The sequence below is a fragment of the Gasterosteus aculeatus genome, chromosome 16 (assembly GCF_964276395.1).
Source record: "Gasterosteus aculeatus chromosome 16, fGasAcu3.hap1.1, whole genome shotgun sequence".
NCBI classification, from domain to species: domain Eukaryota; kingdom Metazoa; phylum Chordata; class Actinopteri; order Perciformes; family Gasterosteidae; genus Gasterosteus; species Gasterosteus aculeatus.
The window spans coordinates 16,447,959-16,463,372 of NC_135704.1; the positions used below are offsets into that span (position 1 = coordinate 16,447,959).

Genomic DNA, 15,414 nt, shown 5'->3' on the forward strand with positions numbered 1-15,414 from the left:
GGTTGAATTTCTTCAGCTGCCTCAGGAAGAACAACCTCTGCTGCGCCTTCTTGGTGATGGAGCTGATGTTCAGCTCCCACTTGAGGTCCTGGGTGATGATGGAGCCCAGGAAACGGAAGGAATCCACAGGAGTCGCCTAGGGTGATCGGGGAGGATGGGGCTCTGTTCTTCCTGAAATCTACAACCATCTCCACTGTCTTTAGAGCGTTGAGCTCCAGGTTGTTCTGGCTGCACCACGACACCAGATGGTCAGACTCCCACCTGTAGGCGGACTATACATAAATAAATAAATGGCACACAATCAGCTGCCATTAAAAGCGTTTGACCAACGTCACTTCCTGTCCTGCGCAGAAGTGACGCGAGCCAAACATGGCGACGGTGTTAGAGAAATCAACGAAAGAACGGCTGCTGTCTGTCGTGGATGATTTGGAGGTTTTATCCCGGTAAACTTACACTGTCGCAGTTGTGGCCCGGTGTCGCTTTCACCCGGTTACTTCCGGGCGTGTTGTTTAATGTGTAGAGAGTTTATTGGGCCCGTCTCAGCGCCTGCATCCTCAGCGGTGCTCGTAGCGTTAGCTAACAGCAACGTTAGCCGTTACTTGAATCTTCCTTCTGCGTGTGTTTGCATTTCAGGGAGTTGATAGAGATGTTGGCTCTGTCCAGGAGCCAGAAGCTGCCCCAGCCAGGAGAGGACACCCAGGTACCACGCTGCGCAGTCGTAAGGGTTAAACCAGCTGATTTCTCTTTGGTTTCCTTCATATCAATGAAGTGGTGCAGGAAGGATTCAGCTAAATGTCCCACAGTTACGAGGGAAAGATGCTGCGTGATCCAATCATATTATTAACATTAAAAAAGTGAAAAATGATCAGGAACATGTATTTTATGTATGCTAAGTATGAAAATATCCCCTCTCCTGTTTATTAAATTATCTCATAGCATTAATATTATCTTACTGTTGTAGTTGGTGGAAGTGGAGCGTAAGTTAAGATTCGATTTATGTCATCATTTTAATTATGGAATAACCTGATATGATTATTGTATCCAGTAATTGGTTGTTTGGTTTAATACAACTAGTGTAAATAACAATGTTACACCATCACAATGTGCGTTTCAGCGATACAAACCTTGTTTTCAGCTTCAGGCAGAATTATTTTACCATGCATTTCTGTTGCATTTGTGACATAAAATTAAAGCACGGTTCAAAAGAAAGTTATTTTAATAAAGCCGCAGTCAGACTGGATATAATCCGTTCCAATACAAACGATGCGTGTGGACTGAACATGTTTGTGTGCGTGGTCCTCAGATCCTGGAGCTGCTAGTGCAGCGGGACCGGGAGTTTCTGCAGCTGATGGAGGTCGCGCAGCAGCAGGGGAAAGTTCACCAGGAGATGCAGCTGCTGGAGAAGGAGGTGGAGAAGAGAGACAGCGACATCCAGCAGCTCCAGAAGCAGCTGAAGGAGGCGGAACACATCTTGGTGGGTGGTGCTCTTTTCTTTTTCCATCCACTTTAGTGTATACGTTTATAGTTTAGGTAGATTTCCGAAATGCTGTCAAATTGAAATACTTCAAAAAAATACCTTTAAATGAATCCAGATAGGTTATAGGATTCATGATCATTGTTGGATTCAAATAATGTTTGGAAGCCAACATCTCTGCTAAAAAAAAGTGAAGAAAATCTGCTACAAAATAATTGTCCTTCACGGTATCATCAGTGATACCACTAGAAAACATAGAAAAGACGCCGGGCAACAAAGCAATAAAGTTTGTTTGTCTGACTAACTAGAGAACCTCAAATACATTCTTATAATCTGTTTATGTTTCTTAAATTGCTTCTTAATGAATCCTCACTGGTCTACCTTAGTTTGTACAAATGTATCAGATGTTAGTCAACTTGGTAATAAGTGCATTTCAAACACAAAAACCTCACGGTGCATTTCACACAAACTATTGCAGAATCTTCTGTTTTTCTAAATCAAGTTCCCCTTTTCTTTTCATTTTTTCAAAGGCCACGGCTGTTTACCAGGCAAAAGAGAAACTCAAATCCATTGACAAAGCCAGGAAAGGTGAGCGACAACACCTGTCCATCGCTCTCTGAATGTTGCTGCGGTCGTTAACTGTGTTTTTTGTGCCGGATGTTTGTTGACTTGTTGTTTTGCAGGAAGCATCTCATCAGAGGAAATCATCAAGTACGCTCACAGGATCAGTGCCAGTAACGCTGTGTGCGCGCCACTCAACTGGGTTCCAGGTAGGAACCACAGAACCGCGTCCCTCTGCGCCTGTTGTTGTGTTTCACTTTGCTGCTAACACTCTGCTCGGTTACAGGGGATCCACGCAGACCCTATCCCACAGACCTGGAGATGCGTAGTGGAATCCTTGGTCACATGGCCAACCTGCCGACCAATGGCGTGAATGGTCATCTGCCAGGTGACGCTCTGGCTGCTGGGAGGTTGCCAGGTAAGTCCCTGAAGAGGATTAGAGTGTTGCGCCACCATCGTGGAACTGATAAGAATGCGTTGGTCAAAGTCACCCTGTCAACTCTGGCTGTAAGTTATATTCTTATTTAAATCGACTTGCCTTGGCTGAGACACACAACCAGGAGGTGGGTAATCCTGTTTATATTTAGAACAATGTCTGTTTCTAATGTGTAATGATGCAGATGTTACACCACTCTCTTAGCTTCTTCTTTACTAAAGTGGCACAAACCTACATTGGCGCTTTTTTCCAATTTTACATCAGTTAATTAAACAATTACATGATGAAATGAGTTTGAGTCCTAAGTATAGTTCTTATTTCATGTAGTTATCATATTGATTGGTGTCATTCCAACCTGTTTTTATCTGCTGCTGGAGCAATTTGAGAGGTCAGACGAGAGCTTTGAGTAGATTTCTCCACTTATTCTCTCAGACGTCTTGACGCCTCACTACCCCTGGCAGTCCTCCGACGTCTCAGTGGGGATGCTGCCTCCTCACCACGGCAACGACTTTGGCTTGGAGCCCCCGGGTCACAACAAGGAGAACGAGGACGACGTGGAGGCCATGTCGACCGATTCCTCCAGCAGCAGCAGCGATTCCGACTGAAAGTTGTGCGTGTGTGTGTGTGTGTGTGAAAGAGGGGTCACGACTGAGCAACACCTCATCAAATATCTTTGGTTTAAATCATAGTCTACATGAGGTAATTGTAAAAGCTTGCATGTAGCAAATGTCCAGAGTAGGAGCTAATTCCTTACATGGAAAGAGATAAAACGCTGTATGTAGAGGCTTCACTCTCTTTGGACTATTCACTATCATTATTCTCAGCTGATGTTTTCTCCTAAATTTCCCTGCTAGTTTTTACTAAATAATCTCTTATGCACATTTTGTAGAATGAGCCAGTTTATAAGGGTAGCATTCAATTCTTTTTTTTAATTATTTGTGTTTTAACTCCTGCACTTCTCATAACTGGTACATTGTGGCAAAGCAGTTGACGGTTTCAAGAAATCATGTAATTCTAATATCCCCACATACATATTGCAGCTGAGAGAGAAACCAAAATTATTTTGACCTCTTTGGTGACCGGTTGTGTGTTTTTAAGTGCACAACTCATTTTTGTCAGTTTTCCCATGAATGTTCCTCGTGAAGCTTTGTTTGTTGAACAACAATATGGATTATTGCTGTTGGTTTACCTCTGTGTAAATAAGATTGTACATACTGAGCCTTGTAAATAAATACTTTTTGAATAGAATGTCCGTTTCTGTTGTCTGGTTGTGTTCCTTGTTTGTTTAGGAAGTGTAATCGCAAACATTTATAAAGGTGAAAAACAAATTCCGATATTGATTACTTCACATCCATTATAGATGCACACTAGCAAGTCCAAAATATTCAGAACAAAGCAGAATTGGATTTCCCTTGACTTTTATTGTTTTAGGTAACTTTAAACTTTACCCCACTTCATTTGTCTCTAAGCTTTCATAACTCCTCAGATTTCTCTTTTCATACAAATGCTTTCATTGTAAAAAATGTGAATGATTGTGACAACGTGAACAATTAAGTGTTTTTTTTCTCTGTTGATACAATTCAGGCACAAACACCAATAAAATACTAAATGGCTATTCTTTCAAATATGAGTTTATTCTGTTACGTATGATTACGTCTAATAATTTCCATATTTATCACCGTAGTCATTGATTACATGTAGGTGAAAGGCCAGAATGAGGCTATATTTACACTGCCAATGCCATGACCCTGCGGCCCTCCCGTGTCCTCTGTATTGTGTATTTTGCTTAAAGAGTACAATGGCTTAGTAAATGTTGAGTTTCTAAAATCGTGTGTCATAGCTAATTTTCGAGATGGCATGAAGACAATAAGATAATACAATAATAAGAGGTCAAGCTCATCAGGCCCATATTTCAACTAAATCGTTGGCCCCAAAATGTTGTGTTTTTATTTCACCATCAACTATCGGTTATCGATTTCCATCTCCTCTTCGCCTTAAACAAACTTTAGTCACCTGAATATTTTCCCAGTCGTGTTTGCTGGGATCCATTTTTAGACGACTGAATACTTTCCAGCAGCTTCAGGAGGCGACACTGTTGCGGAGCCGTTTTAGCGGTTCACCGCGCATGCGCGTCAGTTACTCCACTGAAGAGGGAGACATGGCGACGTCCCTGATCTGCGGCCGTCTGACGGCTAGCCTGAGAAACCCAGGGGCCAGAAACACTCTCAGCTCCGCTTCCAAGGTGAGTGTGTGTCCGCGTTGAAGTGAAGGCCTCCGGCTTCCCGGGCAGGTAACCGTGGAGGCGAAGCGCAACCATTAAAGGCTACAGTTACCCCCCCTAAAACTGACAGGGTCAAATCTGACGTTAGCACCATCCTCATTGGGGCTCCCGTTGTTTCGGCTAGCATGCTAGCTAGCGCGCCGCTAGCGTTAGCGCCCCGACGGCTGTCACCGTGAAGTGACCCAGCTAGAAGACGTCAGCTGCCGCACTCGAACGTTTGATTTCATCCCCGCTTTTTCGGTCACGTGTGTGTGTGTGTGTGTGTGTGTGTGTGTGTGTGTGCGCGCGCGCGATGCGTGTTTGAACGGCGTCCCCGGAGGCGCGTGTGAGCAGCGGACGGAGGCGCAGTTAGTCGCCCGGTGACCTCCAGCTGCGCCATCGCATCGGTCCGCGATGCGTCCGATTGGGGAAAGTTTAGCTGCGCGAATCCGCTCATCCTCCGACGAGAGCTTCCGAGAATCAATGACGATCAAGAGAAATGGGAGATCTGTCTGTCATTGATGCCTTTTTGTTTGTTTCTCATTAAGGTTTTCACACTGTCTGAATGCACTGTTCCGTGTACATGTGTTGACGTTTCACAGTTGTATGTAAATATTGCAAATGCATCCCGGTTAATTTCCTGTTGCAGTTCAAGGATTGCGTGAATAACTGCGTTTTTTTTGTTTTCCCAGGTTTTGGTATTTTTCTCAGTTTGAGTCAAGAAGCAATTTAACACACTGTCTTGTTTCATTTCCTTAATCACGTTTCCAGTGTTGCGTCTGTTTTCTGAATACAAATACTTCATCTCTGTTCTTAGAAACCAACTCAGTTGTTGCTGTAGAGGTTTTTCTTTTATGTGGACGGACAGATATTTAAAAACTGATCAACATAATCCAGATAATAGTTTATCTTCTGTCTTTTCTTTGTCAGTTTAAATGTCTGTAATGTTTAATATTTCATATTTTTGTCATATTAAATGTTTTTAAATAGGTCCCAATACTGATATTGGCCTGATAAGAATTCCAAATACATATGTTATAATGGCAGATATGTTATAATGGTTGGGGAAACACTGCTAAATATACAGTTAGTTTTTAAACCAATGAACAACCGATTTGATGCGGTTCACAATTGTAATGCCTGTTAATTATGAATACCTAATTTTAGTTTTTTGATCGGCCGATACCCAAAGCCCATATCGGTGATTCTACATTCTTATCCTTCGTCTCAGCCAGCTGCAACCCTCCAATGTTTAGACATTCAGTAATCAACACGCTACATTGTAGATGAAGGTTTTTATCGACGGTGAAGAAGTCCATTATTCCCGTGCAGGTTCTCGGTGGATCCTCGGGTCTTTTTGGAGGCCATGTGTCCCAGCTCCTGCAGCAGCAGCAGCAGAGGAACCTCTCCCTGCACGAGTACATGAGCATCGGGTTGCTGAAGGAGGCCGGCATCGCTGTGCCGCACGGCATGGTGGCCAGCTCCCCGGAGGAGGCCTACTCTGTGGCCAAGCAGATCGGTAAGCCGCACGGAGCCTGCAAGGAAATGACTGTTAATCAAATCCAAATAATAATGGCGTCACATTCATCTGTACAGACGAGCAAAGGAGAGGTGGATTGGGAGTCGTCTGTGTGGAACTCAAAGCGTCATATGTATTGAGGGAGAACAGTTTGTGAGACTTTCAAAATGTGTATTTTTAAATGAGTAACCATCTGATTCAATAAAAATGAAGATATAGATATCAAATCTGACCAGGTATTTCATGCTGACTTAAAAGAAAAAGCCCGCTTAAGTAGCTACCACATAAATATTGAGGCTCCACACTGAGTCCGGTTCTTCTACATAAACTCAGTTTTCCTCTTCTGACGTGACCTTTTTACGAAGGGTTTTTAAATAGCTCTCTCGCCTGTGGACGGACACACACTCTAAACATAGCAGCCTCCTGCTTCAGTGGTATCAGGTGACACCCGGCTGACATAATTGCAGGAATGAAATATCCAATATCTCTCCAAATCCCAATTTGTCACTACCACAGTTAATAGGATGTGTGTGTGTGTGTCAGCTTCAAAGGACCTGGTGGTGAAAGCTCAGGTGTTGGCTGGTGGCAGAGGAAAGGGGACGTTTGAGGGCGGACTGAAGGGAGGAGTGAGGATCGTCTACTCGTGAGTAAAACCTGTGTTTTCTGAGTAATTAAGCACAGAACCGGTGCCGACAAATAAGCATTTAAAAAGACGACACTTTTCCTTCGAGAGCGTTGGGTGCTCATTCTTCCTCTTCCTCCCGTCCAGGCCAGAAGAGGCCCGGGACATCTCCTCCCAGATGATCGGTCAAAAGCTGTACACCAAGCAGACCGGCGAGGCCGGTCGGATCTGCAACCAGGTGTTCATCTGCGAACGCAGGTACCCGCGCAGAGAGTACTACTTTGCCATCACCATGGAGAGGTCCTACCAGGTGAGGCAACACACACACACACACACATACACACATACATACATACTTTAAGGCTCCAAAGGTGGATTTAAACCGATTTAAACCTGTTGAGGTGTTTTCCTCTCACTCTCAGCTGTAAATTTAAAATCCATCTAAATGAATACTTCCTGCATAGTCCAGTAGCCTGAGGAAGGTACTGATAGTTGCTTTTTCCAAAGGCCCCATTTGAATTTTCCTCTTTTCTTGAAGTGTCTTGCTCAAATGGCTGTTAGTGGACAATAATATACACAAGGTAGAAAACTCATGAAGAGCAGAAGGAGAGAGGGATTTAAAAAAAAGTAAACCATCTTGTTATGGTTGTGCTGTATTGCACCACTAGATGGCAGCACAGTACTTGAGATCATGGTGAAGGTCTTCTGCAGCAGAGACTAGATGATCAGGTCACAGTTTAATGTTAATAAGTTAAATGAGCTTTTAAAAAAAAATGTAGACATTGTAACCGTTAGTGGTTTTGATCCCTTTTAACATCCAGTGAATGTGAAGTGTCATCGTTCAGCTGAATACAGAATGGCTCTAATACAAAGATATTATGTACATACATAATGAGATCATTACCATACATAATGGATGATAATGATGATGGGATTCATCAGAGAAGTGTCTTTTTCTCTTAATCTTCACTCCCACACCAGCGGAAAGACAAAAGAAGCTGTTACACACAAAACCTTTCGTTAAATGGGGAGTGTTTGAAGTAAAGTGCCTCCCCTTAAGATCTGGGGACAAGGAGGCTTCTAGTAACCTCAGGTTTTAGGATACAGCCATATGCCACCAATCTATCCAGCACGATATTCGTTTTAAATTTCCATCTACAATTCCAGCGAGCCCCACTGTGCAGAGGCTGTGTGAGCGCGAGGGCCGAGAAATGGATGCAGCTTTCGTGCTTCTAGAATTGTAAATGTGTGCATGTGGATCCGTTGAAATAGAACATAACTTGGGGAATAAAAGCAACAATTGGTAGACATTTGTTTTTTTTAAACATAAAGGAATTATAAGAAAATGAGAACATTTATTGTTAAATACAGCCCTAACAATAAGTCCATGTAAGGCTCAACCTTTTGTTGGTTAGACACACCTCAAAAAACCAATGAGTACATACAAGCATATACATTCATGAACCGCTTTTCTTAGTATGTAGGAATAGTTCAAGGTGCCGTTGCCTGGACAGTAGACCAGGTCAGAAGTCGTAGACAAAACTCAAGCCTTTTGAGAAAATTAAAAATGTGCATAAAGTCGGCGTGAAACTCCTCTCGTCCCCCACAGGGCCCCGTGTTAATTGGCAGCTCGCAGGGGGGCGTGAACATCGAAGACGTTGCTGCCGAAAGCCCCGACGCCATTGTGAAGGAGCCCATCGACATTGTGGAGGGCATTAAGATGGAGCAGGCTGTCAAGGTACAATCTCTAGCGGGGGGAGCACGACGCCAAACCCGCTGGGGACGGCCCCACTGTGTGGCTCGTCTGCAGGAGAAATCAAATAGGAGGAGAGGGACGGGATGCTGTTTGTGTCCGCGCTGCACTTTGGGATACGATGTCTAAATCACAAGAGGCTATATGTTGTTTCGCAGAAGGAAACAGTTTACAGGCGAGATGCGGGTCCAATCCTCTCTCCCAAATCGAGCCTCCGGTCACAGAAAATCTTTCCTTTCTGCTTGACGGGCTTCATTCCTCTCGCACGCAATAACAAAATTCTAATCAAGTTGCAGGTCTTTATAAAAAACCACCTGTATGTTATCATTGTGGAAGCTGCTTTTATATTTTTCTGCCTATTGTTGACACACAAAGAGAGAGTTATAGCCCGTTTGCGCATTTCAGCCTCTCTAAGATTTGGAAAATACATTTAGATATTTACCTGAGGGGGTTTTTTTTAGACCAAAGGCAATCTTAAAAAGTGCATATTGGATTTGATTTTTTTCACAAACTCTTTATGAAGATTTGTATTGCTCTGTAACTGTTAACAGCCTTTTAAACGGCTTTACTACATCAGACTTGTAGCCGCTTGCCGGTTTTCTTCTGCATCTAAGTGGCCAAAACAGCTGATTTTAATTGTTTCATAAATTGAATGTGAATGTGTTTTTCCACTTTGTCTTTTTCCAGTGTCCTTCTAGTCCTCACTGTCTCCTCTCAGTTCGCGTTTGATTTAGAGGTTTAGGTTTAGTAACAAACCTGTGGTTTCTGAATATTAAAACTTGTTTGTCGTCGTGAAAACCGAGACTCGATATACTTGACAAAAAGGAGAGGGGCTGATTGCACGGCTCTCCAAGTAGACGGAGGTTCATTTATGTCCTTTCACTCTCCCTTCATTTTTCCACCGAGACCACGTTTCTAAAGCTGCACAACAGTCTTCGAAAGAAATCAGCATGTTTTTTCTTTTGTATTTGCAGCAATGGAAAAATAAGCTACAGTTTCCTTTACATTTTTTGTGGAATTTCATATGATATTCCAGCTCCACAGTACCACAGTACCACAATTACTTGATTCTCATTTCATTGACCGCGTGATTTGCGTAATGTGCTCGCTTCCAGCTCCACGCCACATTATGGATGCTGTAAATGTTGTGTTGCTGCAGGTAGCTCAGGAGATGGGCTTCCCCCCGGCGCTGGTGAACGAGGCTGCAGAGAACATGATCAAACTGTACAACCTCTTCATCAAGTACGACGCCTCCATGGTCGAGATCAACCCTATGGTGGAGGACGCCTCTGGAATCGGTACACACGTGCACACGCACAATAGAGGAATCACCTCTGCAAACGTCCCCTGTGACGTCCGCAGAGATTCGTCTTCTAATGGCAAGATGTCGTGTTTGTCCCCAGTGATGTGCATGGACGCCAAGATCAACTTTGACTCCAACTCAGAGTACCGTCAGAAGATGGTGTTCGGCATGCGGGACTGGAGCCAGGAGGATCCCCGGGACCAGCAGGCTGCCAAGGCCGACCTCAACTACATCGGCCTGGATGGAACCATCGGCTGTCTGGGTCAGTGCAACGTTAAAGGATTTCCACTCGGTGGCTACGAACTAAAGTAGAGTTGATACAGTGGTGATAAAAGAGGACTCAAAGCAGTTAGAAAACATGGAAATTGCTGCCAGCGATGTGTCGTGAGGTCATGTGACATGTAAGGAGAGAGTGGTTTGAAGTCTGGTGCAGTAAAGTTGATCCCCGACAGAAACCTGCTAGAAGACTTTCCAAACCTCTCAGTAAGCCACGATGACGCACTGAACAGTTATATTATATCCTTACATCAAAGTTTATTTGAGAGTTTTTATATTAGTTGATTGACGTCTGGACATTTCGAATGTGCATTTTGGAAATAGCTTGTCTTCCATTTAAAAGGGAGGCTTTTTTTTTTTTTTCAACCTGCTGTAAAATAAGATACCGATCGACAATATAGCAAACACATTTTGTTGGATTTTTCCAGTCAAAATCCAATCTGCTGTTTATTTTATCCTGCTGTTTTATCGCCTCGGCCAGCTGCTGTTGGCTCTGCTTTGTGACAGCAGAGTTTTTAGCTCTGGCTGATCCTCACTTTCACCGCTTTTAAATGACAAAACTACCGTTTAAGGATTCCCATTTTCCTCATCCAAACAGCTATTCAAAGTTTATCAGTGTGCAAACTCAATAGAATCAGGACCTTCTTTCATTTTAATACGTCAAATGGGAGCCGGACTAAACAAAGTTTATCTGTAAAGCTTGTGCTGCAGTCTGTGTTTTTCAAGTCTGATATTTCACTGTGAAATGACCACCAGGCTTTGTTCCTTCTAGTTAACGGTGCGGGTCTGGCCATGGCCACCATGGACATCATCAAGCTCCACGGCGGCACACCTGCCAACTTCCTGGATGTTGGAGGAGGAGCCACAGCTCATCAGGTGACCGAGGCCTTCAAGCTCATCACCTCCGACAAAAAGGTAAGAACGCACATCCTTTTAATTCCTTCTCTAATGTTCACCACACCATTACATACTGTAGCATAGCTGCATGTCAGTTAATGCGAATGTTGCGGCGGTGCTGCTCAGGTTCAGGCCATCCTGGTCAACATCTTCGGAGGGATCATGAGGTGTGACGTCATCGCCCAGGGCATCATCGTAGCTGTGCAAGAACTGGACCTCAAGATCCCCATCGTAGTGCGGTTACAAGGTAAAACACACACACACTTAGAAATCTCACGTTCGCAATAACGCTTTAAAGCACCCGCAATTATTGCTGTTAGCTGCCTGTCACAGTTCAGCCGTAGCCTTGTGTAGAGCGATGTGGAGGCGAATAGAAATGCTCCCATTGCAGCTCCGTTAACATAAATATTATGTCTATACGTCAGAATATAGGAGAAAAATAGCAGATTCACTAGTCTGTTTTCTTTTGATAATGTCCTGAAAATGAATTCAAACACGTATAAACGGAAAAGCTTCGACGACCTCCGCCATCAGCTACTTTACACTCCAGTAAACACACACACACACACACACACACACACACACACGGACGGACCTCACCCCCTCCAGTCAGACGGGTTAACCAGCGCCTGGCAGCTCGGAGGAACATGATTGATGCTCCCGTCTTCAAAGTCAGGCTCCTGTAAACATGCAGAGAACGGTGAACCGGGTTGAACGGTGGATTCATATTACTACCTAATTATACGCATGACATGTATATTTGAACTTTTCTTCCTTTTTGTCTCTACATAAACGTTGGATGACGTGATGACAATTTGCAGTTTCGAACACTTTTCCGTTTTTATTTTTGGAGTCAAACACTCCTCAAACTGTTTACTATAAATTAAAGCATGGCGGGGCTCCTTCATGCCTTTTAAAGTGTCATCAGGTCGCCCGTCTCTCTTTGGACGGAAAGGGTTTAAGGTTTGGATGTCGTTCCTGGCAGCTGTCATCCACGAGTAGAAAAACAGGGAAGGAAATTGGGCAAAGTTCAAAAACCTAAAATATAATAAGCACAACGCTTAACTCCTACCTTTTTAACAATCCCCTGAAGTCATGAATGTTTGACAGCGGTTGTGACACATGACTGAACTCCACTGTGAGAAAGAACAAGACTAAGTGACTAAATCTCTGCAACAGCCTCAACCTTTTAAAAGACTTTGACCCAAAGTCAACTGCATGCCAGCCGTCATTGCCTCCGAGCAACAATACAGGCTTCTGACTAGTTCAGTATTTCTGTTTTTGATATATTAAGTGTAATATCTTGACTTACCTGCCATGAGACGCACTGGTGCTGCCTGAGGGCAACAAAGCTGCAGACTGTGCAGTCAGTTGATGGTTGAATGAACAAACTGCTCAATACGTTGGGGCAAATATTTGCCTGCTTAAATCTTTCTTGAAGAACTCTCATTCAACGAAATCGTGAAATTTCTCTCTCGCCGTCTTCTCAAAGGGACCCGAGTGGACGATGCCAAAGCTCTGATCGCTGCCAGTCCGCTGAAGATCCTGGCCTGTGACGACCTGGACGAGGCCGCCAAAATGGTACAAACACACTTTCACGATAAACTCTTGTTTGTGCTACAACAACAATATCTATTGTGACAAGCACACGCTACCGTGTATAGTCGGTAAGTAGATGAATAAACAGTAGCAGCCACAGTGGAAAAAAAACAAACTTTTTTTTAAAATTGAACCCCTTATTATGTCGACATTCTTAAATCCGATTCAGGATTCTTTGAACAGTTTATCTAAAGTGCAGCAGCACGCTCATACATATGACTCACTGTGAAAGAAGAGGACATTTGAGCCGTCTGTCTCTCTGTCTCTCAGGTTGTGAAGCTTTCTGAGATCGTCTCGCTGGCCAAGGAGGCTCAAGTGGACATCACCTTCCAGCTGCCCATCTAAGAAAGAAACCTCACCCTGCGCGACTTCCTCACCACCCAATCGTTTCCTCCGTCACACCCCAACCGGCCCCCCCGAACCTCACCCCCCTCCCCGAGAGGAGTGCAAAGACGCGTAGTTCTCTTTCTGATGCCGTGGCATGATGGCAGGACTCTGTACAGGTGTCCAACAGGTAGACCAAAGGTTTCACTTCAGAATCCTTTTTCTTTTACTCACGCTGGCACCTCCACTTCCTGTCTCAGCCCCACAAACCCCACTGCACTTCCGTCGATACGCACAAACACTTATATGCTTCAAACACACACACACAATAAACCGTGCTGTTTCCTTCCTTCCGTTCTTCTTGGGAAATGTTCATTGGTATTATTCAGTGTTTTCGGTTCAGTTGAATTGAATAGACGACTGATTTTTGTTCTATCGAGCGGGTTCGTATGTTTCACTGAAAAGGCATCAGGACAAAGATTGTAATTCCAAACGCATTCATTAACACGCACACGCTTTTGTACCAGTGCCTTTTCAGTGTGTTAGTCTCAAAATAGGAATGTAACGGAATAAAACAACAACAACAACAACTTTTGTTCCCTTCGTGTAGAAGTATTTCATCAAACTCATCAATCAGCCGTGAACCCAAACATGCAGGCGGAGCTGCGTCTCATTCAACGATCTACCCTGCAGCATTCATCTCATACATTTCTTCATGCTGAGCTGTTTTTCCCCTTGAAGACGGTTACCTCTTACGGAGAGAAACGTTCATCAGTTCTTATTCCCAAATTAAAACCACGACACATTTTCAGGCATCTGGAGAAACGTGTTACAACTTTGGTTCACCGAAAACGTGATCTCATTCACCATTAGCTCTAGTTTCATCCATGCATGCAGACGGTTTGGGATTAATTTGTCTGAGATCTGAGATTCCGCTTCAATTCCAAAGCGATGGAGATGAAAGGACTTTAGTTTGGGCATTGAAAACCTTCCTCCACAGACGTCACTGTCCCCACTTTTACCTGAAAGAAAGAAAGAAAGAAAGAAAAGCACGTTGAGGCAGGAATCCCACGGCCCGGACAAATTAATCCCAAATTACAGGTGAAGTGAGAGTTCGAAAGACGTGTCTCTCCTTCGAAAAGGCCACGCTTGTCGATGTATAATATTACTCTTGAGTCCCGGCGGCCTCGGCTGCGGGAAAAGACTCTCGTGTGCGCCGACACATCTCAGATCTTTAAATGACTCGCATGAATTATTCAGTGTTCCTGTTGTTGGGAGGTGAACCCTCTTGTAGGAAAGCCCCCCCCTCCACACTCCTCCCCCCTCTCCCCCCCAAGGGAGGAACTTAAGAGTGGAGCCGAGCGAGCGTGAAGCCGGCGCGGTGTGATGTCCTGAGTCCGCTCCGTTGACCTAGATGAAGGAACACTTGTTTCCTCTTTCTTCCCCCCGATGAGCTGCTGCAGCGTGAGCTAGTGTGCATCCTCTCAGTGCCCCCCCCCCTCCCCTCCCTCCCCTCCCTACCCCACACCCCCTGTCCTGCTCAAGTGATGCATGCGTTTATCATGTTAGCTAACGAGGGCGCACTGGACGTCTGAGGTGCGGAGCGATGCTCATCAGATGAGGTCTTCAAAGGCCTCGACGGCAGGTCTGAGGTCAGGTTCTGGCCCTTGTAGAAGTCCCTCATTTAAAATAACTGCTGCAGCGAGAGGTTGTGTATTATTTTATTTTTTTTAGGTTGTCTTTTGCTGGAGATCGTGTGTTTATGCTAATGTGTTTTACCCGACTGACTCGCGTTGATGGAAGAAGTACTTTTGCGATGGCTTCACTGTCTGTCCAGCCTGCCATCGTGCCACGCAGCGGCAGCCGCTCCCTCTCTCTCTGTTTCTGTTTGTAACGTCAGACTTTAGGCCGACTGTGACCTCTAACCTGAACGATATAATGACTGTAGTGGTTTCTGTTCCCTCCTCCTCCTCCTCCAGCGCTCCGAACACAAAGCAACAATGTGAGTTGTACGTCATTTGTTATATCTTGTAAATAACCAAACTGATGTTCTCTCTCTGTAAGATATTTATGCTCCTTCAAGGAGGCACTGCAAAGGAAGAAGAAAATAAATGCTGAGGACACCAACGCTCCTGTGGTGTGTTTCTGTTCCGTGTCTGGGTCTGAAAATATTAACTCAAACATCCAAAACTGCTTTTTCCGCTCAAACAAACTGACAACGAGATGCCGCCCACATTGTATTATAAAACTTAACGGATTCAAATTTAAACTTTTGCATACTCGCACGTATGAAAGACTCCACTGAGGGAGCGAAAAAGGTATCTTCCAAAAGTAATTTAATATATGAAAAACGGAGGTTATACTTAATCAGCTTTGGTTACAATTCTAAA

At 44.2% G+C, this 15,414-nt stretch overlaps 2 protein-coding genes across 3 annotated transcripts; both read left to right on the plus strand.

Annotated features, from left to right (window-relative positions):
* The first annotated feature begins 315 nt into the window (after positions 1–315).
* On the plus strand, positions 316–3,719 carry med4 (mediator complex subunit 4). 2 transcript variants are annotated; one of them, XM_040201250.2, is made up of 7 exons: positions 316–443; positions 634–700; positions 1,304–1,474; positions 2,005–2,062; positions 2,158–2,244; positions 2,322–2,453; positions 2,904–3,719. In XM_040201250.2, the coding sequence occupies exons 1-7, from the start codon at positions 370–372 to the stop codon at positions 3,074–3,076; spliced, it is 762 nt and encodes a 253-aa protein (XP_040057184.2). In that variant the 5' UTR covers positions 316–369; the 3' UTR covers positions 3,077–3,719. The 2 variants fall into 2 exon arrangements, with proteins under 2 accessions (XP_040057184.2, XP_040057183.2); XM_040201249.2 differs by having other exon boundaries at positions 325–443; positions 634–718.
* A 794-nt stretch (positions 3,720–4,513) lies between these two features.
* On the plus strand, positions 4,514–15,151 carry sucla2 (succinate-CoA ligase ADP-forming subunit beta). The gene is made up of 11 exons (XM_040201248.2): positions 4,514–4,713; positions 6,064–6,250; positions 6,794–6,893; positions 7,020–7,182; positions 8,482–8,610; positions 9,785–9,923; positions 10,029–10,190; positions 10,977–11,119; positions 11,228–11,348; positions 12,594–12,682; positions 12,971–15,151. The coding sequence occupies exons 1-11, from the start codon at positions 4,597–4,599 to the stop codon at positions 13,043–13,045; spliced, it is 1,425 nt and encodes a 474-aa protein (XP_040057182.2). The 5' UTR covers positions 4,514–4,596; the 3' UTR covers positions 13,046–15,151.
* The last annotated feature ends 263 nt before the right edge of the window (positions 15,152–15,414 follow it).